Genomic DNA, 24,980 nt, shown 5'->3' with positions numbered 1-24,980 from the left:
ACAGCCAGTAATTACCCCATGAACAGAGACCTCCAGCCTCTGCTTAGCTCGGTTGTTTCTATTGTTTGAGAGAATTGCGTTTTTTGGTTTATTGTCACGATGTTCATAAACTTCCACATTAATGAAAGTCACATGTGGTGGACTGTTTACAGCTGTGTATGCCTCTCCTTTGTGCCGTTCATCCCGGATGCCAACTTCCTATGCAGCTTTGTCCTCGACCACCACATTTTGTTATTCCTCAAGGGTGGTAAAGCTGTTTGTGGCACAGCCATTTCTGGTACAGTAGTTTACTGCCCCCTGCAGGTGGTAAAGTGCAGTATTGTAATATGAACTATTTTTTAGTTATGGGTACATTATGGGTTATGGGTACATATGAGTACATCAATTTTCTGCTCTAAGAGATATGAAGTACTTCTATATACAGTGTGTATATATATATTTGTATAACTACTTAATATTTCTTAGAGCTATTGTTGTGATTGTGCGTAAGATTCAAGATCAAAGAATGTCTTTAACTTGAAATAATACACTTCATTATGCATATTGCAATCATTACATTTTGTATCCCCTTCATTAATCTGAATGCAAGTGAAATGAAACTTAATTAATCAAATAAGGCTTTTCTGTGGGTGAAAAGGTTCTCACAGTGAGGAATGTGAGGACCGAGTGTCAGAAAAAATGAAGGTCAGTTGGCCAGATGTGAAACCTCCAGGAGCACAGTTCATATAGTTGCCCTCTGTTCCCTGAAACAAATGAATGTAGGTGTTCAAAAGCAAAATTTAAAGTTACAAAAGTGCCTCATAAAGGTATTTCACTTGGCATTTTCTGTTTCTCTCTAGCAGAGGCAGTAACTGCAAACAAAAATCATTTTCTGTTGAAGGAAGTCTGAACTTCACCCAATGCAGAATATAATGGCAGGTGATTTGAATAACATGTACAATTGTTCCCCTAGTCAGACTGCACACAGTTCTTTTTATATCTACCTTCGTGCAGCTAATGTCATCAGAATCTGAAAACTCTTACCTATTTGGACACATGGAGTGTAATAAATAGACAGATGCAGGTGAGACACTGAATAAATGAAATCATGTGAAAAGCTTTTTTGAAAAATCCATATATTAGAATATGTAGAGCTTAAATATTATAGATACTACATATGCATTTATATGTATATATATATATGTGTGTGTGTGTGTGTGTGTGTGTGTGTGTGTGTGTGTGTATATATGTGTTTGTTCTTGACTAAATAATATTTGTTAGCCCAGTAAAATATAAAGACAAAGAGGTGTTGTTTATTTGTGTATTTCCTGTTTAGTGGAACTACGGCCCACTCGGTAGCAAGTACGTGTGTGCACTCCCAGTGGGAGGTTACAAGCATCTTCACATCCTGCAGGTGCAGAAGGGAAGAGAAGCTAACCAGAATACATGGGAACCAAACACACGAAATAAAAGAAAGGCTTTTTAACCCTCTCTCACTTCTAACTGCAGTTCACTGCTTGTATGTTTTGTCTGGATGAAATACAATAGAGGACAGGGAACAAGAGATAGGTCTTGTTAATGAGTAATCTGTGGGAGTCAAAGGTCTTTTAAATATAGCAAGGGCTTCTGGGAAATCAGCAGGCCAGCAAGAGTGGTGGAGTGATAAGCTTGTGAAATAACTTTTGTGAATGTTCTAAGCAGGACTCGAAAAACATGGGGAAGAAAGTGGCCGGCTCTGGCCCCTGCTCCAGGATACCTGACAACTCGGCCTTCAAGCAGCAAAGGCTTCCTGCTTGGTCACCTTCGCTCACTGCAGAGACCGTCCTGCCCTTCTTTTACATCATAGGGCTGGTGTGCGTGCTGCTGGGGGTCGCACTGTTCCTTACCGTGCAGAAAATACAGGAGATCCAGGTGAGTTCAGCCCATCACAGACCACCCTCACTGAGGAAATAGACACTAAATCAGTGCAGCATTCAAGCAAGAATTTCATACTACTTTGTACACGGTACTTGTACTTATGACAATAAACCTTGAACTTGAACTTAAATGGCAGTTTCACCTCTTGGATACGAACCACTTGGCTTACGTCAGCGCTTCCGCAATAGCGTCAGACTGAATTCCTTTTGTGAAAGCATACTTCATAAAACCAATGTAACAAAATGCAGACTAACAAGAAAACATTGTTGAAATGCAGAAAATATATATAGTTTAAATATCTGTATCTGCTTACCTAAGGGCACCTAAGCCAGGAAATAGCTTGCCTTCCTTTCACTGATAAAATATCTCTGGGTTGGGTCAAGATTACTGTTACTCTTACTGTGTTTGTTGTACAGGAGGGAGATCAAGTGGTGTGAGACCAGGAGAAAAGCAAAATGATATTAAACTAAATCTTAAATGTAAGATTTAAAGCTTTACTTGTGTAAAATGTTATACAGTATTTTGTGATGCACATGTGAACATTTACAGAACATGTACAGAAAGTTCTCAGTCTTTACAGAAATAATTCCCAGTCGTACGGAAGGTTGCGAAAATCTAGCATTAAAGCAAAGCCATTTAAGTCTGAGACTTAACTGCTTTTATCAAGATTGCTGATCAAATGTATCGCTGAAATGATTATCAAGTGTTAACAGTGTGTCTATGAAATTAGTGCATGTGTGGCACCACTCCACTTCCCCAATGCAGGTGGACTACACCACTTCAGGCACATGTGATGCTTGCTTCGAGATGCGTTCAAACAAAATGAGTGCCAGCGTTAAGTGCAGGTGTTCCGTCGACTTCTCCCTCAAAGAGAACTTCCAGGTGTGTGAGCTGCTCCCTTCTCTCGTAGGGCAACTTCCATTCGGCACATTTGATGACTGACTCTTTGTACACTACAGCAGCATAACGCTGTCCCCTTTCTGAAACCCATGTGTAAATTTGGATTGTCCCAAGGATCTTACGTTCTACATAGTACACTCAGGGATTTTACATTAGTGAGCCATCTACAAATTTCTCCCAGACCAGACTATAAATCCCTGAGGATCAGACCATAATACTCTCCTTAACAAAGCTACAAATAGCTGCTGTTAAGACCTGCAACACTTGATTTTACATTTTACTACAGTTGTCAGTAGCAGTATTTGGGGCAGCAAATATTATAGCGGAAAGGGCTTTTGCCTTAAAATCAAAAGATAACTTGATATCTGGTGCTTGGACTCAATAGTTGTTGGCTCCCTGCAACTCTAGCATTGTTGTCGTACCCTTGATAATGGTACTTACCCTGAATTAAAACAGTAATAACACCCTACTGCATAAATGGGTAAATCACTGTCAACAGCTTAGTACACAAACTTAAAACTGAATTGGTTTGGAGCAGGGTGTCTGCTAGATAAAGAGTAATATTAGCTAAACTGTCTTAATTATGTGGGGGGTGCGGTGGCGCAGTGGGTTGGACCACAGTCCTGCTCTCCGGTGGGTCTGGGGTTCGAGTCCCGCTTGGGGTGCCTTGCGACGGACTGGCGTCCTGTCCTGGGTGTGTCCCCTCCCCCTCCGGCCTTATGCCCTGTGTTACCGGGTAGGCTCCGGTTCCCTGCGACCCCGTATGGGACAAGCGGTTCTGAAAGTGTGTGTGTATTGATTATTATTGTGTTTGAAAATTAACTTTACTGGAGCAGTCGGTCCACATGGAACATTACTCGTACATATAAGAAGGCCATCTGTTCCAGGAGGATGTATTTCTCTACTATGGCTTGGTCAACTTCCATCAGAATTTAAGAAGGTACATGGACTCCCGAGATGACGGCCAGCTGGTCGGTCGAACAACAAATCTCAAGGTGAAGAAAGTTGTTTTGTTTATTCATGTGTTGATATCCTCAAAGACTAGAAATTTATTTATGATCCCTAAATACAGCTACTTTTTTTCATACAGAATCCAAGCACCTACTGTGAGCCTTTTGCCTACAATAATGGCACTCCTATAGCACCATGTGGAGCCATTGCAAACAGTATGTTCAATGGTGAGTGCAGACCTTGGATTTCTGTTTCTTCATTGCATGTTTGTGCGTCAGTCTTGCTGCTAATCCTGAGATAATGTGTACAAAAGGAAATGAGTTAGGATGTTAAATTTGTTGGGACAGGCTGGATGTTTCATCTCATGCGTTCTGTGTGGCAGACTCCTTTACTCTGAAGTACCTCCCCCCCACAGGGGGGGTGGTGATAGTTCCTTTCTACAGAACAGGAATTGCCTGGTATACAGACAAAAATGTCAAGTTTCGCAACCCTCAGATTGAAAATGAATTGCTTCCTCAAGTCTTCCAAGGTATGTGAAACCCTTTGCCAATGTGAACTTTGAATTCCAAGGGTCAATCTTTTTCAGTCTCCTTCTCAGTGTCCACATGCCAGCATACACGGTTTCATCTGTATGCCTGCAAATGGTTTATGTATTTATATGTGAAGTTCTTCATCTGTTGAACACACGTTTGTATATCCTTAGTTGCATGTCGCCTTAGTGAAACAAGCTTGCCAAATGAAAAAATGAAATGAAAGGTTTTTTAGAAATCCCTGTTGGCATGACCCTCACATATGGCTGCCTCTTCGTTCTAGGAACTGCTCAGCCTTTTTACTGGCAGAAGCCTGTGTATGAACTGGACCCCTCTGATCCTAACAACAATGGATTCATCAATGAGGATTTCATTGTCTGGATGAGAGAGGCAGCTTTCCCCAGTTTCAAGAAGCTATACGGCATTCTGAATCGTCAGTCCAAAGCAATATTTGAACATGGCCTTCCTGCTGGAAACTACAGTGTGACCATCTCCTACAGTATCCTTCAGAAGAATACCATACCATACCATACCATACTGACATTTGAAAGTGTTTCTTTTCCTTTTCAGAAAACGTTTTTATGTTTCCGAACTGAGTAGCAAGTAATATATTTCAGATTTACAGTACAGTCTCGATCGTCCGGCCTAAATGGGAACTGCAGTGAGCCGCATAACAAAAAATCAGGTTAATACAAATCCATGCAATACGACCCATATTTAGAAATAAATTGTTAGATAGGCTCAGTGATGAAATACAAAACTATAGAACCTTAGTGTAATAATTTTTTAACCCTAGGCAATTATTTCTATGTCTTTAAAATCCTTGAGCATCTGGTCTGTTTATGACTTAAAGTTTAAGTAAAACGGAGCAAACAGGTCTAAACTGGACAGGTTTTCAATCAAAGACATTTTCCAAATTGTGTATTGCAGGGAGGGGGTGCGGTGGCGCAGTGGGTTGGGCTGTAGTCCTGCTCTCCGGTGGGTCTGGGGTTCAAGTCCCGCTTGGGGTGCCTTGCGGCAGACTGGCGTCCTGTCCTGGGTGTGTCCCCTTCCCCCTCCAGCCTTACGCCCTGTGTTGCCGGGTGGGCTCCGGTTCCCTGTGACCCCGTAAGGGACAAGCGGTTCTGAAAATGTGTGTGTGTGTGTGTGTTACAGAAAAGAAAAAAAAAACTGCAGCCAGATAAAAAGGAGGGCCAGAAGGCTGAATACCAAATCATCAGGATTCTACTGTTTTCATTTATGACCATGGGTCATAATAGGGCAGCTGTGACAGAGAGGAGTATGTTGATTGTTTAATATGCTAACAAAGTGTCAGTTACAGCGACTGAATATACCAACATTCAGCCTTGACAATGACCTACAGACTTCCCTGCTCAATATTTCCAGGGGAAAAAGCTGGTGGTCCTGTCAACGGTCAGCTGGTTTGGGGGCAAGAACATTTTCCTTCCCATTGCCTACATAGTGACTGGTGGTGTGATCCTGGTGGTTGCTGTGGTACTCACTGTAGTGTACATAAAAATTGGGAAAAAGGGCTTGAACATGGAAGAATGAAAGATATGATTGTAAGACAATTCTTAAGCATCCTTTATGCTTTATGTGAATTTAAATGAGGTGCAAGGTGTTAGTTCATTTGTGTGATGTATTTATACAATGTTTTTACTATGGAAACAGTTTGTAAAAAATTTGGGTAAACATAACTTTAATCTAACTGATAGTACAAATTTTTATATATGTAAACCGTTTTTAATAATTCAAACATTTATGTGCTGTTTGAAGGGCACCTATAGATACATCTGGCTTCTAATTTAAGTCTTAAGTTAACATGTGTAACAGAGTAGTAGACTTTTTAATGGTGCAATTTCACATGTGGACAAAGTATGAAAGAACTAATACATAATGGTGATAGAAAGAAAAGAGAATAAAAATATACTCAAAATGTGCAAAGATTTGTGAGTATTGAGTAAATGAAACAATACAAAGTGACGACAGTAACGTTTTTGTTTGGCTAATACAGGAATGTACACAAAAAAAGGTACAAACGTGCTGGTGCCCTTTCCTGTGGTTTTAAGAACACAAAAACATTCATTGACTTCCTCAGATTGGAAACAGGTCAAATGCCTTCATAAAGTAGAGTCTTCCTTAGCCAGAAGAATCTTGAGCTATGTCCATCCAAATGAAAAGCTTCAGGGGCTCCTATGTGTGAAAGGGCTCGGTGGACACAGGGTCTGGGCAGGGTTTTCAGACATGACACAACAGTTAAATACAGGCAAACAGTGGAAATCTGGAAGCCTTCCATCTCTGTCCCTGGCTGGCACTGGTCTGCGAGAAGCACCAGGAAACTTTAGTTTGTGCTGAAAAACCGTCATCAATAACTGCAGAATTTGAGGTAAACCCGTCACTGGCTAACCTCTTGACTGACATGATCATTCAAGAACTTTTCATATATTTGTCAAGCTTGAATAAGCGAGTATGTTGTGCCGCAGTAACAATCAGGATTGTGAACTCCAGCATGAACTGGAGGCCAGGCTGAGTTTATTCATACTGAAATAAAGCTCTGTTATGTGGTACACATCCCCGAAGTTACTAGGTACATTTGGTCCTTGGACTGTGCAGTGAGTGGCTCAAGTTCTTTCTAATAAACCTCATAAGCCTATTACCCAGCTCTTTAAATGATGATCCAGGTGTGTGAATTATTCTTTCATTCTTAGTCTAGTATGTCATTTCAGCAGGCCAGTTTGGGGAGGGTGAAGTATCAGTGCTGGATCTCAAGGTGGATGAACTTTCTGTGGAAGACAAATTCCCCTTTAGGACTGACCTGATCTGTCTTTCTCATCTGGTGCTCTGGTAGGAGACTACGTTGATTACAGTGAACTGATGATTTGAACAATAGGATGTTTGATGATATGCCTAAAACATGGACAATCCTCAGCCTGACGTGAAGTAAAGAAACTGATAGTCAGAAGGGCATTCTATATTTGTTACCAAGGGTACTTAGACACAAACACCATAAAAATAAGTTCCTGCTGTTTGTGATTTATACTATGCTATGCTTTTAATGACTGCATACACCTGCTTGAACATCTGTTCAATGTGTGTGTGTTGAACTGTTCTGACTGCCACCCTTGCAAATGCTTAAATAATGCATTTGCAGCATACTGTAGGCCTTGTTGACTTTTGAATTCTCCATCTTATTTCTTAATGTGGTGGACATCTATTCCAAAACTATTTGTCATCAACATAAAAACCTTAGCAATCACATCACATTTCACATTGCAATGTTGTCATACACCAGTTAATTACATTTATTCACTTAGCAGACACTTTTCTCCAAAGCAACTTACAATGGATACTATGTAGTGTTACCAGCCCACACACCTTGTTCACTGTGGTGACTTACACTGCTAGATACACTACTTATACTGGGTCACTCATCCATACACGAGTGGAACACACTCTCTCTGTCACTCACACACTATGGGTGAGCCTCAACAGCATGTCTTTGGACTGTGGGAGGAAACCCACACAGACACAGGGAGAACATGCAAACTCCACACAGACTGAGCAGGGATCAAACCCACATTCTCTAGCACCACCCAGGCACTGTGAGACAGTAGCACTACTTGCTGTGCCACCGTGCCACCCAACTAAACACTACTATCATTCTGCTTTTAGTAAGAGGCAGAGTATTGCAGCACTCTGTCAGTCTTCAGTTAGTAGAAAGTAGAGCGTCCCCTGTATCATCCAGAAAGAAAACTCTTTGTCATATTACTCTGCGATGGTCTGGTTTTAGTCATTTTTCATTTGCTTTATAAGTTTTTTGGACTCTGCTTTCAATGCAGAAATATTTGGGCTAATTTGATTACGAAAAAGGGTTCCAACAAGCAACTTTTAAGGGTCAGACCAGTCTGACAGACTTGAGCAGTTTAGAATGCTCAAGGCAACTGTGAACCCTGTGGAATGAAACGTCTGGCGAGAATTCCGGTCCACAAACAGATGGGGGAAAGATGTTGATGATAGCAGTTTATGGTAGGAAAGTGATTGACAGATTCAGACATGTTCCGCTGTAAAAACCCAAAGCAAGCTTCGTGGTTATCTGCTCATTTCTGGCTCAACTTGAGCCAAGCGTGTCCGTGTGAGTTAGGAAGGAACTCAAGCAGGAAATATAAGCGAAAGACCTGATGTTCTGGACTGCAGAAAAGTGCAGTTCTCCAACATATCATTTTTACAATAATAATTTGGCTATGAATTTTGTGCCCGAGGGGACATACAGCATTTACAAATTTGTCCGTGTTGAGCCATTATAGGGAGGGAATGGAAATGTATGGAGGCAATAATGCAAAACTGCTGTTTGTGTATTAATCCTTCTGCCTCAACTAAAGTGGCTATAATTCATCCTTTCAGCCAGTTTTTTTGGATCCTGAGTACTGTTATTCTACTGTTGAAGGGGATGTTGGCTGCAATATTCCTGTCCTCTGACACAGTGTCAGCAAAGGTATAGACACTAGATGGTTTTTATTTTCTAGAAAAAATAGACACTGAGTGTATTTGTTTTCTTTGCTGAATTTAGCAAGTCTCTTCACATATCTAAAGGTAACAGAACAAAGAATTTCCGTCAAAGTTTTTCTTGACACAATGAATATTCTAGAGGTTTCACGGCACAATCAGATAATATTCTATTAATACTACTAATACAGTGAACATGTTATTGTATACAGAATTATATTCCACCTGCAAATATATTACATTAAACATCATATTTTTTGTAAGGCAACATTTTCTGTTTATTATTAAACAAACTATGAATTACTGAGCAACTATGAAATACATGTATGTATCTGTTCTCAGCCCTGTGCTGTAGGCTTTCTCCACAAGGTGCCAGCACAGTTCAGTGGTGATAGTCTGCAAGGCACAGAAAAAGGGCTAATTCAGGACAAGGCAGCGCCATAACTTCACTGTAAAGAAAAGCCCATCTGTACTGTTTGGTTTGGCATATAAACAAAAGCTGGGCCTCTCTGCCAGGAAAAGCCTTGTAAAAGTATACTACCAAAAGGCAGTCTGATGTGCAGTTGGTGAAACAGTGGCACATAACACAGTGGTCCTGCCAAGCCCAGGAGGTCCAGGGTAGAGGCACCAAGAGTTCTTTTTTCACATGGGAACATGACTGTGACACCAATCATCTTTTCCCAGCAATGCCTTAATACCATAAAACAGAGAGAAAAAACAACTGAATATTATTCTTTAATGGTACACTGGGTAAAAGTGGTGCCTCACACCTCATGAGCTGCAGTTGGGAATTATTTGCTAGAGCAAATCAGCGCAGCTACCTTGCTCAAGGGCAGTACAGTGGGATGTACAATTCAAACCACAGTCTTTCAATAGCAAGGCAATGACTCTAACCAGTACATTACATGCTCCTCCCAACAGAATGAAAATGAAAATATTTGGCTAATGACTTGCTGCAATAATTTCATATTTTTACCGTATTTATGGCTCAACTGTGCTGTACACAAGTAACTGCATGCAGAATTAGAATAGAAGAGAATTATAAAATGTATAATTGCTCCACAGCCCACCCTGTGTCATTGAGATAACAAACTTTTTGAGTAACCAACCATCTCTCAGTTCCAATTAAGTTCATAATTAAGTAATAAACTGCAGTTGTGTAGCTTGCTGAATAATAGCAAATGACTCTAATGGTCAGGTCTATTACATAATTTCCTATTAATGACAATTTGCTCCACATTGATGCTAGTTGTGTTCCTTACATCAGGTTACTCCAGATTACACAGATGTGGCCTTAATCTATTATAAAATCAGTAGAAATGTTTTCCTGTTCCTTGTGGAATGGTCAGAAAAGAAAGCTGGTTAGAGCTAAAAATGCAGAGAATGAAGCAGCACAGCAGCATCCATAAAGGCACACTGAAATGGTAGCAGAATTGACAGTGAAGGGTACAATAAACACAGCATGGTAAACATTTACACAGTGTTCGTAAAGGTGCTGCAAATGCTTCCAAGCCCTCAGGCAACAGTCTCACTGAAACACTTCTAACACATTATACTTATTTACCAGAAATGTGGCAATGTCATGAACTTGGGAAAACCAGCGTTCTTTCAAAATTAACTCTGCTTTTCCTATGGATTCATCTAGGCTGAAGCCCAAGGTTTCTGTTTTCATTATTTCTTCCTGGCTTATCGCTTTAATTATACAAACCTGCTGTGCTGTCAGTATGTAAATTTTACCTGGTTAATCCACCAGTCAATTTAGATTTCATTCAATGAACCAACTCATTAATTTTATTTGAAAGTGTTGACCCAATGTAATTGACTGTTAGGTTATCTGTATGTGCTTAAACATATACCAATGACACCACAGATGACATATTAATACTTATTCATTTTATAAGGAACAAAATGCCTAAGTATATGAATTTTTCTGTAATTTCAAGAAGTCAGAGGATCTTCAGAGAGTGTCATGCAGGGTAGAATTATATGCAGCAGGTTTGTCAGGTCTGAAGGTCTGTTATGTGTTTCAATCCAGAAAAGCATGCAGCTCTGCCTCTCTTCTTTGGTGGCTGACTGTCATTGAGTTTTCCGGTTTCCTTTGCGTTCTTTGGCTTTTCTATGTGACCTTCATCAAACTAGCATTTGTAAAAATAAATTAATGAAATGAATGAATGTCTCATTATCATTATCATGAAAACTATCAATTGTCTACCTTTATAAAGACTTCATCAGCAGTTTATGAGACTAGAACTGGCCCTTGTAAAGATACTAGTCTGTATGAAGCTTTAAGTACTATATTACTTTACTGCCCAAACATTGGTGTCTTGTTACAGATTGTTAATGTTACTGGTGGAAGAAGAAAAGAAGAGATATCATAATTGAGCAGCACTGAAGTACTGGCTATTGTGTCGGAGGAATGTTTGAACGTGGTTTCTGTTACTCTTCTGGAGATGATTCTGTCCACATTGCGTGCTGTCTGCTGGATGTCTGCTACCCATGACTGGGTTGTTTTGGTAGGAAGTGGTAACAAAGAACATCGCCATGCTGCCACTCAGCCCAGAATTTGTTCACTGCCTCGATTCTGTTGAGGCCGTTGAGCATGCTCCATTAATCAAAGCCAGGCAACCACTTCCTATGTTTTTTTACTGCTCCTATTAAGGAGTAGTTCTTTTGAACAGTAAGGAATCTTACTGTTCCTCTTTTTTATTTCCCTCTGCTTTGGTGCTGAGCATTTAGCATGGGAAATTCTCAGCTCTAAAAATGCTCTTTTTGTAGAAATTAGGTTTATTTCTGATTCACATGCAGTGCAAGAATTCTGTCTTACTCCTTAATGTTTTGGTTTCCTCATGTCTACATCTAGGGCCTGGGCCAGAGGAATATAAATAAGTCCAGTGTTTATCAGACTTAGATTTATAAAATTTAACATTTTGAATTTACAGTCATGAACACAACCACAAAAAACACACACACACCAAGGGAAATAATGGTGTCTTGCAATTTGATACGGTATGATGAGAGTGATATAAACACAGTTCAAAGTCTATCCCTATCTGGCACCTTACATTCTGGTTTACCAAGAACTTGGAATTTCCATCTCATGCATTGTTCTTCTGAGCCCTTGGATATTTCACTGTGAAAAAAGTAATGTATTCCAAATGAACAGGATTAGGCCTTGTCAAACATTTCAAAAGATGGTTATAAGCTGTCTTTCAGCCAGTCTCTCACTTCAGCAGCAAAAGTAAAAAGTAATATTACTGTGATCAAACTGGCTGTGGTTTGAACTTCATGATTACTGTGTGTATCATAACTTAGAATTTTTATTTTGATCATAGCACAGAGCTTGCTGAATGTTTTTTGGTTTGGCGATTCAAAAAATTCAAAAAGCAAGCATGCCCTAAAGTGATTAAACAAAACTAATATGGTAATAAATCAGTTTTATTTCAGCAAGTGCCTAACACCTACTGGGTGTCAGGCAGTTGTCGTACGATCCTGTGTGCATGAGAATGAGTTATGATGCAAGACTTCTTTTGTCCATTGGTTTTGGTTTTGAGAGGAATGTGAGGAATTGTTTGTGCTGTCTGTCTGAGTCTCAGTACTACTTTTGGAAAGATCTTCTTCTGCCGTTCTCCACTGCACATCATGGCATTCATCAGTTTGTGTTTTCTCTTGTTTCTCTGTAGACTTCAGGTATTAAACTCCAGGATGTAAGCATGTATATTTGTGTAGGAGGCAGCAGTAATCAAGAAAGGATTTAAATTCAAGGTGTTGCTCCAGCATGACTGTATCTGTCACTGAGGTCCGAAATGGCAATGGCAGAGATTTTTTTTTTTTTTACTTCTATCTATTCTTCCTTTTACCACATTGTTTAAAAGCAAAGTTATTATGAAATAAAAACAGTGAGGGAAAATTCTGAGGCATGGGTTAAGTACATAAGTACAGGCCTCCTAGGTCATCTAAACATATTTTTGTGTTGGGTCACAATTCTAAATGAACAATAAATATCAGCATTTCTCATATACTATGTATGTGTTGTAATTTCAAGTTTGATATGTGAGTCTCAGGTCAGTTTTTTAAGAAAAACATTGAAGAAGATTCCATAAACTGCTGCCTTCATAGAAATTACACTACTCCACACTGTTCAAAATAGCAAAGTAGATCTATAAGCAAAGGTGGGTTTGGAGCTGACTCTAACGGACTCAAAAGATGAGATTGTGAGGAAGGTGGTGTCGTCAGTGAGGGGGTGGAATCCAGACATGCAGTCCAGAATGCAAAAGGTGCGCTGATGTAGTTGGGCACGCGCAGAGAGGGAAGGCAGGGTTTGGCTCTGGCCGTTTGCGACGGTTGTGGTGTGCTGCCCCAGAAGTAGACAGACGGTGGTTGATTATTGAGCAGGTCCAGGGGCAGGAAAAGGAGGTGAGGCGTGCAAAGGCGGTCGCATTAGTTAAGCAAGGTCAGTGGGTGAACCGGGAAGGCGTGGAGAGGAGGAAGTTACACTGCAAAGATGTGTGGGCGATGGAGGAGAGTCACCTTAAGTTTATTGTTGGAGCAACTTATGACGTGCTACCAACGCAACAGAATGTTAAGCAATGGGCAGGTGGCGATGGTTCTTGTAAGTTGGGTAGCGGTGTGGCAATGCTGAGGCACATTTTGTCATTTGAGTGTAATGTTAGTTTGGGGCAGGGGCGCTATACTTGGTGCCATAATCAAGTTCTTAGATGTTTAGCAGGTGTGTTTGAGAGTAAGCGGCAAGTTGTGAATTCTCTGCCTGTTGGCAGTTTAACTAAAGCAATTGGTTTTGTGCGGGCAGGAGAAAGCAGCACTGTGCATTGGCAGACGTGCCCTGGTAGGTGGGGTAATGCACGGGACTGGAAGCTCTTGGCTGATGTGGGCAGGCAGCTCCAGGTTCCGTAAGTTATTGCTGTTACTTCACTGCGTCCAGACACGGTGTTATATTCGGAAGGTGAGAGTATTGTATACTTTGTAGAGTTAACAGTGCCATTCCAGGATGCTATTGGGGAGGCATACGAGCAGAAACTGTTAAAGTATACTGGTCTGGTACACAGATCTGGTGGCAGAGGCAAGGGACCGTGGATGGCGGGCTCATGTGAGACTGGCAGAGGTATGTGTAAGAGGGTTTGTGACTAAATCAGCTACGGCATTGTTGGGGAAGTTTGATATTAGAGACCGCTCATTAAAGGCGGTCGTGAAGGAGCTGTCTGAGACAGCTGAGAAGGAAAGTCAGTGGTTATGGTTAAAAAGAGAGGAGGGTAGTTTGGGTTACAGGTTGGAGTGAGGTGTGAAGTGGTGGAAAATTGGTGGGAGGTGGTGAGTAATGGAAGGCAGCTGGTATTAATTAAGGTGTGGCCTTGTTAAGTAGGATAGTTTAAATTTGTGGAGTGGTGCATTTGCAGTTGGTTTGGTCACAGGTATGGAGGTAAGGTTAGAAGGTGTGTTTGGAGCTGTGGTTTAACTGGCTGAGTTAGTGGGGTTGCAGTATTTGTTGAGGGTGAAAGGTATTGAACATATGTGTGGAAGGGGGTGTGTCTGGGATGCCAGACTGCACTGTTGAGCTTTCTAGAGGTGTTGTAGGCCTAATTCAATGAAACACTGATGAAGGGAGGTGTCCACTTGATAACCTCAATGAAATATTCATGTTTGTACCTGGCTGGTGTGGTTTGTTGGTTTGGTTGGTGAGTTAGGCTTGGTCTGGCTTTGTTGGAGTTGGTTGATGGTTTTTTTGTGTTGGTGGGTTAGCCTTAGTTTGGTTCTTTGTTGGTAAATCAGACTTTGTTTGGTGGTGGGTGTGTTTTGATGGTTTTTGTGTTGGTGGGTTAGACTTGGTCTGGTTTTTTGTTGGTGGGGTTGGTTTGATGGTTTGGTGTGATGTTTTTATGTTGGTGGGTTATGTATGGTTTGTTGGTTTGGCTTTGGTGGGGTTGGTTTGATGGTTGGTTGTTATGCTTGGTTTTGTTGGTGTGTTAGACTTGATTTGTTGGTTTGGTTTTATGGTTGGTTATTTGTGTTGGGAGTAGGCTTTGTTGGTTTCTGTTGGTGGTTGAGACTTGGTCTGTTGGTTTGGCTTTGGTGGGGATGATTTGTTTTTTGTGGGATGGCTTTTTTTTTTTTTTTTTTTTTTTTGGGTTAGGCTTGGTTTAGGTGTTTCGGTAGGTGTGGTTTGGTTTTTTTTGTGTTGGTGGGTTAGGCTTGGTTTTGTTGTTTGGTGGGTTTAGATCTGGTTTGTTGGTTGGGTTGGTGGGATTAGTTTTGGTTTGGTGGGTGGGTTGGAGAAGTCAGTTAAGCTTCTTGGTCTCAGGTCATGAAGATGTTTGTTTGGCTATGCTGGGTGTTCTCTGTGGCTTCAGGTTGGTGGTTGGATGGGGTCCTTGTGTACAGCTGTTGAAAAATACACATGGGGTATAACATCTTTTCCTGTGTATCTTGAATAAATGAATAGGCCATGACCCATTATAAAAATGAATGACGCATACACAGAAAACCAAAAATGAGCACAAGCTATTCCGTTCCTGTCTGTCATGCTCAGGTGGCCTATTTCACAGATCTCAGGATACAAACATCTGTTCACACTCAGCCCATCTTTTTCTCCAAGTCCCTTTACAAGGGGAATACAGATTTTTGTCTTTTGATACCAGCAGGTAAATGGCATGAAACACAAATAATTCACTTAGAGTTGTGTAAAATGCTTGTACTTAGGAGGAATTTCCATGATTTCATGTTCAGATTTTCACTTTCCAACAGTTTGTCTCAACTGAAACAGATCCTGTGTTTTTGAAAATGATCTATACCCAAAGACAGTACTTACACTACAAAAATACAAGAAACAAGGTTCCTCTTAAGAGGGGGATGCACTATTAGAGGCATATGTCTCTATCTATATGTTTCACAGTATGTGCTCAAACAAAGATTGTAGATTTGGAAGTGCCTTTGAGTGTGTGCTTCAGGGTAAACGGGAAATGTTTGACACCAGGTTGATTCCTGCTGTAGTCATGTCTCAGTAGTCTCTATAAGGAAATTACAGTTGCTCCCAATCCAGAATATTTTCTGAAAGCACTCTCAAATTATGAAGGTAATGTCACTGCAGTCAGGAGTATTACTATTTAGCTGGGCCAAACAATTAAGTGTGATGGTTGAGCTGAAGCTAGCTGGTGTTGTAGTCATTTCTCAAGTAATGTCAGTCAGTGTAACACTAATCAGTCCCACTTGAAGCCAAGTTACCGGTCCTGGAGGAGCCAACACAGAGCAGGTCCAGTACTGTGCAAAAGTCTTAGGCACTTGTTTCACAAAAATATTTATTTAATGTCTTCTGCATTAGTGTCAATGGGAAAGAACATATTTTAGATTTCCAAGCATTCCTTTTGCAAAAAGTTACAATATTACAGTAAGGGTTTTGTATGTCGTTAAAGAAAGCGCACACACTCTGTCTGAAACAGTTTGTCCCAGGCGAGGTGGCGGTGAACCGGAGCCCATCCCGGCAACACAGGGCGCAAGGCTGGAAGAGGAGGGGTCACACTTGGGTCACAAGGCACCCCAAGCAGGACTCGACCCCCAAACCTGCCAGAGAGCGGGACCCAGCTAAGCCTGCCGCGCCTAGCGATTGTTAGCGATGGATGGGTACTGAGCTTTGTAGGAAGTCTATTAAGAGAGGTATTTTTGGAAGCATTCTCACTTTACAGCTTTTTTCCCCCCCAAGTGCCTTAAACTTTTCCACAGTACTGTATATTGATAGTCATTAAACCACAAGTCTGCAAGAAAACTGGTCACATTGCTGTGAATAACCGATACAGATAAATCCATATCTACAGCATCATTTTCTTCTGGATTTACATTACCATTGTGTTATGTATTGTCTAAGATGACAAGAAAATTAAGTTTTCTACATGGTGTCGTGGAACATAACTGATAATCTCATTTGTTGCAATTAGACTAAGCTCACAGACACATTGTTCAATATTGATTGTTTGCCAGATTTGTTACTTGGTCTTTGGATGCTTTCAAAATCTTAATTTACTGAAATTTGGCTTGCGTTTCCAGCGATAGTAAAAGGCAGCCATTTCCAGACCTCATCCAGTGATTTGTTTCAAAATATAACAAATAATTTTCCCCAAAAAATAGTGCCAAACTGGGCTATTTTTGTGTTCTCACATCTGGCAGGAAGGTAACGTAATGGGTCACCACAGACCTCCATCAGCGTTGCAGACAAATAAATAAAATAGGATTTAAATGAAAAGTCAAATTAAAGCCTTTACTTTCTGGCAATAGACTTCACTCATGAATCCAATAAAAATCATAACCTAAATAGGAAAAAGACTCAAGAGAAGGCCAAGGGTTAGCTTTATTCATCTTTCTTCCAATAGGAGTATCCTTTGCTTATTCCAAAGGTTGTGGATATCATGGATGCTTCTTTTCTTTGTAAAGTGACTCTCCAATTCTTGTACTCACTTTCTCATTGTGATGCTTTGCAGGTCAAATAATTAAAAATCCATTTAACTAATGCCAGCCAAAGGCCATAGCAGGTTATACAAATGTACCGTTGCTGATTAACCATTTCTTTAAGGGTACATTGGAGGCCATTCCATCAGTCGTCACACCTGCTTATTCCCTTCAACATATTGTATATGCACTTGCAATTAGACCATGGGAAGAAACCCACCCAAATACAGGGAGAGCATGCAAATGACAAAGACTGAGTGGATTTTAACCTACATTCAATCCCACAGAACAGGAGCTATGAGGCACCTTGTTTGTCACCACACCATCCAAGAATAGCAGAATGAAACAAAAGAGAATAAAAAGAGATTATTTGTAAAAGAGAAATAAGAATTTAAAATATATTATGTATGAGCAATGTTGAACATTTGTCTCTTAAAAGATAAGGAAGGGGTTTTGGATATTAAGTGAAAAATGGGTGAGTCCATGATTTGTTTTCCAGTATAAATTGTCAATTAAGAGTTCTTTTTTAGGAGACTTTTCTTTAAAATCATGTAATCAAGAATCAATTATGCACCTTGTGGGACAGAGGCCTGTATATTGTACCTCCAAACTTAATTGATAGGCCTAATGTGCACAGGCAATAAGCCATGTATCTTTATTTTCAAAGCAATACCAATTTGCAGCTGGGACCTAGCTATTGTATGCTTCAGATTTCTTGGCTTATTTCATTGTGTATTTCTTCTCATGTGGCATATCACTAGTAAAGCCAATAAAGAACCCAGAGAAACCCTGAATTGGCATCAATGAGTAACAATGACAAGAATTATGCTGGTAAGGGAACGCTGACCTGAGGGAACAGAGTACAGGCAGTCCCCGGATTACGAAGGAGTTCCGTGTCCTCAGTCTGTCTTTAAGTCGGATTCTAATGTAAATCGGAATAGTTATGTATAGTGTAGGTATCTAATATCAGTTTGTCAAATGTTTGACTTACGATATTGTATATCATGTACCTTTCTTTGCATAAAAAACATTAAAGAAACACTTCCAGATAGACAAAAACATCTTTAACATATCAGTACAGTAATAAAACATTACAATAATGTAATAGTAACGAGCCGATGAACTGCTGTACATGCGCAATGTTTTGATGTGTCGCAAAATATTTGGTTTGTTATTACGAACTGTTGTATGTAACTCGAATTTTTAATGTAATAGGCTTTATGGGGGTCCCCGGCCAGGCCTCGTGGGCATAGGCCTCGTGGGCATAGACCCTGGCTGAAGTTGCTGAGGTAATCAAAAAAACTCCTCGGTGGCAAGGCTCCGGGGGTGGATGAGATCCGCCCCGAGTTTCTCAAGTCTCTGGATGTTGTAGGGCTGTCTTGGCTGACACGCCTCTGCAGCATCGCGTGGAGCTCGGGAACGGTGCCTCTGGACTGGCAGACCGGGGTGGTGGTCACTCTTTTTAAGAAGGGGGGCCGGAGATTGTGTTCCAACTATAGGGGGATCACACTCCTTAGCCTCCCTGGGAAAATCTATGCCGGGGTACTGGAGAGGAGAATCCGACCGATAGTCGAACCTCGGATTCAGGAGGAGCAATGCGGTTTTCGCCCTGGCCGTGGAACACTGGACAAGCTCTATACCCTCACTGGGGTGTTGGAGGGTTCATGGGAGTTTGCCCAACCAGTCCATATGTGTTTTGTGGACCTGGAGAAGGCATTCGACCGTGTCCCTCGTGGCATCCTGTGGGGGGGTACTTCGGGTTTATGGGGTTCAGAGCTCGCTGCTACGGGCTGTTCGTTTCCTGTATGACCGGAACAGGAGCTTAGTTCGCATTGCCAGCAGTAAGTCAAACCTGTTCCCAGTGCATGTTGGACTCTGCCAGGGCTGCCCTTTGTCACGGATTCTGTTCATTATCTTCATGGACAGAATTTCTAGGCGCAGCCAGGGAACGGAGGGTGTCTGTTTTGGTGGCCGCAGGATCTCGTCTCTGCTTTTTGTGGACGATGTGGTCCTCTTGGCTTCATCGAATCAAGACTTACAGCATGCACTGGAGAGGTTTGCAGCCGAGTGCGAAGCGGCGGGGATGAGAATCAGCACCTCCAAATCCGAGGCCATGGTTCTCAGTCGGAAAAAGGTGGATTGCCCCCTCCGGGTTAGGGGGGAGTTGCTCCCTCAATTGGAGGAGTTTAAGTATCTCAGGGTCTTGCTCATGAGTGAGGGAAAAATGGAGCGGCAGGTTGACAGACGGATCGGTGCGGCGTCCACAGTAATGCGGTCATTGTGCCAGTCTGTGGTGGTGAAGGAGCTGAGTCGTAAGGCGAAGCTCTCAATTTACCGGTCGATCTACGTTCCTACCCTCACCTATGGTCATGAACGCTGGATCATGGCCGAAAGAATGAGATCGCGGATACAAGCGACAGAAATGAGTTTCCTCCGCAGAGTGGCTGGGCGCACCCTTAGGGATAGGGTTAGGAGTTCAGTCACCCGGGAGGAACTCGGAGTAGAGCCGCTGCTCCTCCGCATCGAGAGGAGCCAGTTGAGGTGGCTCGGGCATCTGTTCCGGATGCCTCCTGGACGCCTCCCTGGGGAGGTGTTCCGGGCATGTCCCACTGGGAGGAGGCCTCGGGGCAGACCCAGGACACGTTGGAGAGACTACGTGTCCCAGCTGGCCTGGGAACGCCTTGGGATTCCCCAAGAGGAGCTGGAGGAGGTGTGCAGGGAGAGGGAGGTCTGGGGCGCTCTGCTTGGACTACTGCACCTGCGACCTGGTCCCGGATAAGCGGAGGAAGATGGATGGATGGATGGCTTTATGGGGGGTGATTTGTAACTAGGAGTTATGCGTAAGTCGAACTTTGTTAATGTGGGGACTGCTTGTTAGTCAAATTTTCTCAATGGCATTTAATACTTTTCAGAATGAATGAACGAATGAGCTTTATTGCCAAGTATGTTCACACATACAAGGAATTTGTTTTGGTGGCAGAAACTTCCACAGCACAGACAGAATGACAGTGACAGGATGCAGATGAGAAGATGGGATATGTGAATAAAGGATAAAAATATATTAAAAATATAAAGTGCACAATATACAAAAATAGTCACTGATGTTGATTTCAGCTGTAAGAAGTGGACAAGCTGTCAGGAGCCATCATGTTGCAGATTGCTGGAAGTACCTTCTCTAGCCGACAGAATCCATGCATTTCTTTAATCATGTCAAGTTTCCATATTATGCTCATGTAAAAACAATGGAACAGGTTTCACTGCTTTTCTGAGGCTTGTGACAATAGATACAATAGGAGGTTATGAATAATATTTGTGTGGTAGCTGATGACAGATTCTGTAATGGTTACAGAAATTTTTTTGGGGGTATTTAATGAAATGTATGTATTTTATAAACCAATTTACCATAATTCCGCCATTGCCCTGTCCAACTCTAAAAATGGCATGGCCACATCCATGATACTTCCTTCTTTGTACTTTCAGTAGGTGCCCTACCAGTTCTTTGCATTAAGAGTGGGGCTAAGTCAACCACTGATTGAGGAACTCACAGGGAAAAGTGTCAAACTAATTTACATAGGTCAGTTGTCCACTTGTCTACAGATTATTGCATTCCTGTTTTATATGAATTAAGTCTTTTCAGCTGATGGACAGCAGAGCCATGGCAGTGAGACAGGATTTTCCTTGAAAGATGGCTCCCCAATGTCTGCCCTTGTCTTAGCACAGTAATTTTTACCAGCTGCTGGCAACGGAAAAATGGAAAGGGAAAAAAGTGTGTAGCAAAACCTGTTTTCCTACACCTCCACCATGCCCATAGGGCCACTTCTACCCCTCCCCAGTCTGCAGTGTCCTTATACTGTAATTAGTTTATTTTGAATTTTAATACTCTTCGAGTCACTTTCAAGACTCTGAAGCTCAGTTAAATTTTGTCCTTGCATTTCTGGAGGGTTACAAAATAGATGTCCTTATGTCTGAATTTATAAGAATTCAAAATATTAACACAAAAGGCAGCAGGGGATTTAATTATTTTCTCTGCACTCTAACAGTTAAAATAAAAACTGACATTAGGAGGGAAACATTCAAGAAAATGCACATGATCTTTTTTCAACCATTTTGTTTGTTTTTTACATTGCTCTTCAGTAACAAAAGTTGCCTGCATAAAACACAGAAGTCCAAAAAATTTAATGGTTACTGTCTAAACTGATCATTTTATATAAACCATGTGTGTTTTGGACTGTCAGGCAGCAGGTGATACAGCTAAGGTAGCTCCATATTGACTAATCTCACAAGTCAACAAACATACCCTTCAAGGAAGAGGCTACGTGGAGACAGCATGGATGAGAAAAAGTATTTCTTCCATTAAAAGGAGGTATGCTTTGAACAACCAGCATGCCCTTCCTTGTTTCTGATGTGTTCTGTCCTCATCCATCAAATGAGCAAAACTTGCCCTGAAATTCAATATGAAGCTTAGTTGAACACCCTGTAAATCCAGCCAAATAAATCCCTGTAAAATGTGATTAGGTAAGGCAAGCCTGGTAGATTTGGACAAGAGTCTGTTTTGATGCAGTGTATTCAGTTAATAATAGACTCTCTCATCCAACAGACATGGATTACAAACAACACTGACTGTGGATCTGAAAATGAGCATTGCTTTTTCTGGAGCCACTGAACTGTCCAACAATGAACCCAGCGCTCTCAGGCACGATCAAAATCATAATCAAAAGATACCTCTCTCAATTGTCCAGTAGTGAGGTGAAGATAGCTACAGGCATAGGACTGAGGTGCTACACAGCTGAGATTAAACAAATATATGCCTTAATTAAACTAAAGAATAATATAAATGAAGATATGGTCCCTTTAAATCACGATCATCAAAATACATTTTGAAAACTCAAACCAGCTCCTAAACTTAACCACAAAACACAACCGAACTGTCATTGGATGGATGTTTGTTTGGACAGTGGATCATTCATGATTCTGTATGTCCATAACACCATCATGTTTTAAAACATCAACTAATATACTAAGAACATTATTTATACCAGTTAGCCTAGTAACAGTTGCTGTTCTCCATTCAAACTCAGTAAAGATGTTCATTTGACTGTCCTCCCTCTGAATCAGACATATAATTTCTGAGCACCTGCCTACCTGCTTTAAAAAGCATAGTTTCTGTACAAATTTGTGTCACTAACTGAATGTTCTGTGTGAGGGAAAGCAGAGTGTATGCTACAAATGAATATTCTGTGTCTGTCCTCATTGCTTCTAACAATATTGTTATGGATGTCACTTTATTATTTTAATTTTGCTCTCTGTGTCCCAATACATCCATATTAATACATAGATAACTCTCCGTGAGATTACACATTAAGCACGTTAAGAAGTCAAATTTACCAGGACTAATTTTCTCTTGCCTTGAAATTGACTGGTACTCTTCAGCATCTCTGTATTTTACTTGCAGTGAAAATATGGCCAGCAGAGGATGTCATGGTTGTGACAATCATGCAGCCACTCTGTTCAAGACTGAAAGCCAAGGATTAGTCAGGAGGAAGTAATGCAGGTCAATAAAACCAGATTTGCTTCAGGGCAGTGATTTGTTACCAGATGTTGAACCCTGTGAAGAATTCAGTGAGCAACTTTTCCTGGTAATGTCTTTTTATGGCCTGAACAAGTGTGACTCATTGTATCTTGAGTTCTCTTTGCATCCAATTGTCTGTGACCATCTCTATGCATGTATTACTATATTACTGTTTATGAAATTATTGCATTAATGTATTAGGAATATTCTGGCAATGACAGTTTGGTACACATTGCTATCTGTATTCTCACAAATTTTTGTTGCTTAATTTGGATTTCCTCCAGCATTTGCTTCCTGTGGTACACCAAGACAGACATCTTTTCTTCTTCTAGAGGCAGGAGGGTTACGAATTTCAGCTAATGACTTCCGCTGATAGCTTCTCCAATATCCTCCTATATGCACATGTTGTTCAAGTGAAAACAGTACCTACACACCTAAACACATTCCTTACTACTGGCCACCCAAAAGCATCCCATTACAATGGGTTCCGTTTCCTTCCAATGGACATCATCCAATAGATTCCTAGCTTAGGAATCACTGGCAGAACCTCACTTGAAAATCATATCATATTCCCTGTTTCTTCTGCTATAGTTGAACTAAAGAGTAACCATTCAGTGTGAAATCTGATAGTGTTTTATAAACACACAGGCAATTTTTAAAGTGCATCAATTTAAAATGTTAAAATAATTATAAGACAAGCATGTTGTCATAGATCTTTCACACAGCCATCTAAACTACAATAGTCTTCACTTAATGCAGGTGTGTCAGGTGCACACCGGTAATTGTGACCTGCGACAACCCAGGGTGTGCTGGAATAAAGGAGTAACCTGTTGTGGAAATGTAGTGGCTGGGGGTAAGTTATATTTTATGTCTCCACTCTTATTGTAATTATCAATGAATCCAATCAGAAACCTTCATGGTAAACAATTCTTAAAATTAAACAGCTACAGCTGTCAATCTGAGGAACAGGGCTATGGCCATGTACCAGTCTCCCACAGTTTGTAAGTGAATTAATGTATTGAATAAAAAAGGATATTGTATTTCATGTGCTGAATCAAAGTCTTTGATAGTCCCTGCACCAAAGTGAAATTAGGAAGTTGTCAGCATGATCAACTTACACCTATATAACAGGTAATAGGTATATATTTGTTCTCAGCATATTCTTACTGGCCTGGTGGAACTTTCTATGTTATTCATTTAAATCAGGAAACCAAGCAAATGTTAACACCCAAAATGTTCTCTTTCATATTTTAGTTTCTACACAGATTGTTATAGCTTTCCTCTGCCAATTTCATTAATTTAATTAAAGCAATTTAGCATGTGCCTTTGAAATATCCAGTGTTGTACTGAAGATAAATGTCACAAATATGTTTATCTTCAGCTGAAAGATTGTGCAAACACACACACACACTTTCTGAACTGCTTGCCCCATACGCGGGGAACCGGAGCCTAACCCGGCAACACAGGGCGTAAGTCCGGAGGGGGAGGGGACACACCCAGGACATAACGCCAGTCCATCACAAGGCACCCCAAGCAGGACTTGAACCCCAGACCCACTGGAGAGCAGGACCCGGTCCAACCCACTGCACCACCACACCCCCTTGACTAGACATTGATCAATGGACTTTTGATTGCTACACAGATAAAATCTGTAATCATGGGGAAATGAATTTTTCCTGAAACGTGTACTTTGGAACTCTAAAATCTCCAAGGTCTTCTCTTTCTTTTTCCTAATATGAAATGATGGAGGAAGTAGGTAATCGTAACCTGTTGATGAACCTCTAGAACTTTCCAAAAAACTACAGTCTCTGACAAGGGGAAGTAATCCATAAAATAACAATGTTACTAGGATGTTTGTGCTGTCAAATCCTGTAGAATAGTTAATATTCTATTCTTCTTTAGAAAATAATATAACAGCTTTAATGTCATGGTGCCCAGAGCCTATCCCAGAACTATAAGGTAAGGGGCTTGGCACACCCTGGAAATTGGGTGAGTTCCTTGCAGAGAAATCACAGAAAGTCTCTCATCCACATACACACAATATGAGTAATTGAGGACGAGCAATTCACCTGAAGCACATGGTTTGGGAGTGTGGGAGGAAACCAGAGGACCCAGGGCAAAGACATAGAAATGTGGGCATAACATGCAAATTCCACACAAACTGAGCAAGATCTGAACCCACA

General features: G+C 41.0%; 1 protein-coding gene across 2 annotated transcripts; it reads left to right on the top strand.

Annotated features, from left to right (window-relative positions):
* The first annotated feature begins 1,606 nt into the window (after positions 1-1,606).
* On the top strand, positions 1,607-6,258 carry tmem30c (transmembrane protein 30C). Of its 2 annotated transcripts, none has more exons than XM_018729215.2 (7): positions 1,607-1,890; positions 2,662-2,778; positions 3,684-3,791; positions 3,887-3,974; positions 4,163-4,276; positions 4,561-4,776; positions 5,641-6,258. In XM_018729215.2, the coding sequence occupies exons 1-7, from the start codon at positions 1,693-1,695 to the stop codon at positions 5,826-5,828; spliced, it is 1,029 nt and encodes a 342-aa protein (XP_018584731.1). In that variant the 5' UTR covers positions 1,607-1,692; the 3' UTR covers positions 5,829-6,258. The 2 variants fall into 2 exon arrangements, with proteins under 2 accessions (XP_018584731.1, XP_018584730.1); XM_018729214.2 differs by having other exon boundaries at positions 4,130-4,276.
* The last annotated feature ends 18,722 nt before the right edge of the window (positions 6,259-24,980 follow it).

Source organism: Scleropages formosus, chromosome 14 (genome assembly GCF_900964775.1).
Source record: "Scleropages formosus chromosome 14, fSclFor1.1, whole genome shotgun sequence".
NCBI lineage: Eukaryota > Metazoa > Chordata > Actinopteri > Osteoglossiformes > Osteoglossidae > Scleropages > Scleropages formosus.
Note: the sequence above shows the minus strand (reverse complement) of the source record. Positions and strands in the feature narration are given on the sequence as shown.

What these genes read in the sequence shown, in the direction of transcription:
- tmem30c (XM_018729214.2), top strand. Translation starts at nt 1,693, where the DNA reads ATGGGGAAGAAAGTGGCCGGCTCTGGCCCCTGCTCCAGGATACCTGAC. An exon ending in AGAAAATACAGGAGATCCAG is followed by an intron (nt 1,891 to 2,661) that starts GTGAGTTCAGCC and finishes TCCCCAATGCAG; the next exon opens with GTGGACTACACCACTTCAGG. An exon ending in GTCGAACAACAAATCTCAAG is followed by an intron (nt 3,792 to 3,886) that starts GTGAAGAAAGTT and finishes TTTTTCATACAG; the next exon opens with AATCCAAGCACCTACTGTGA.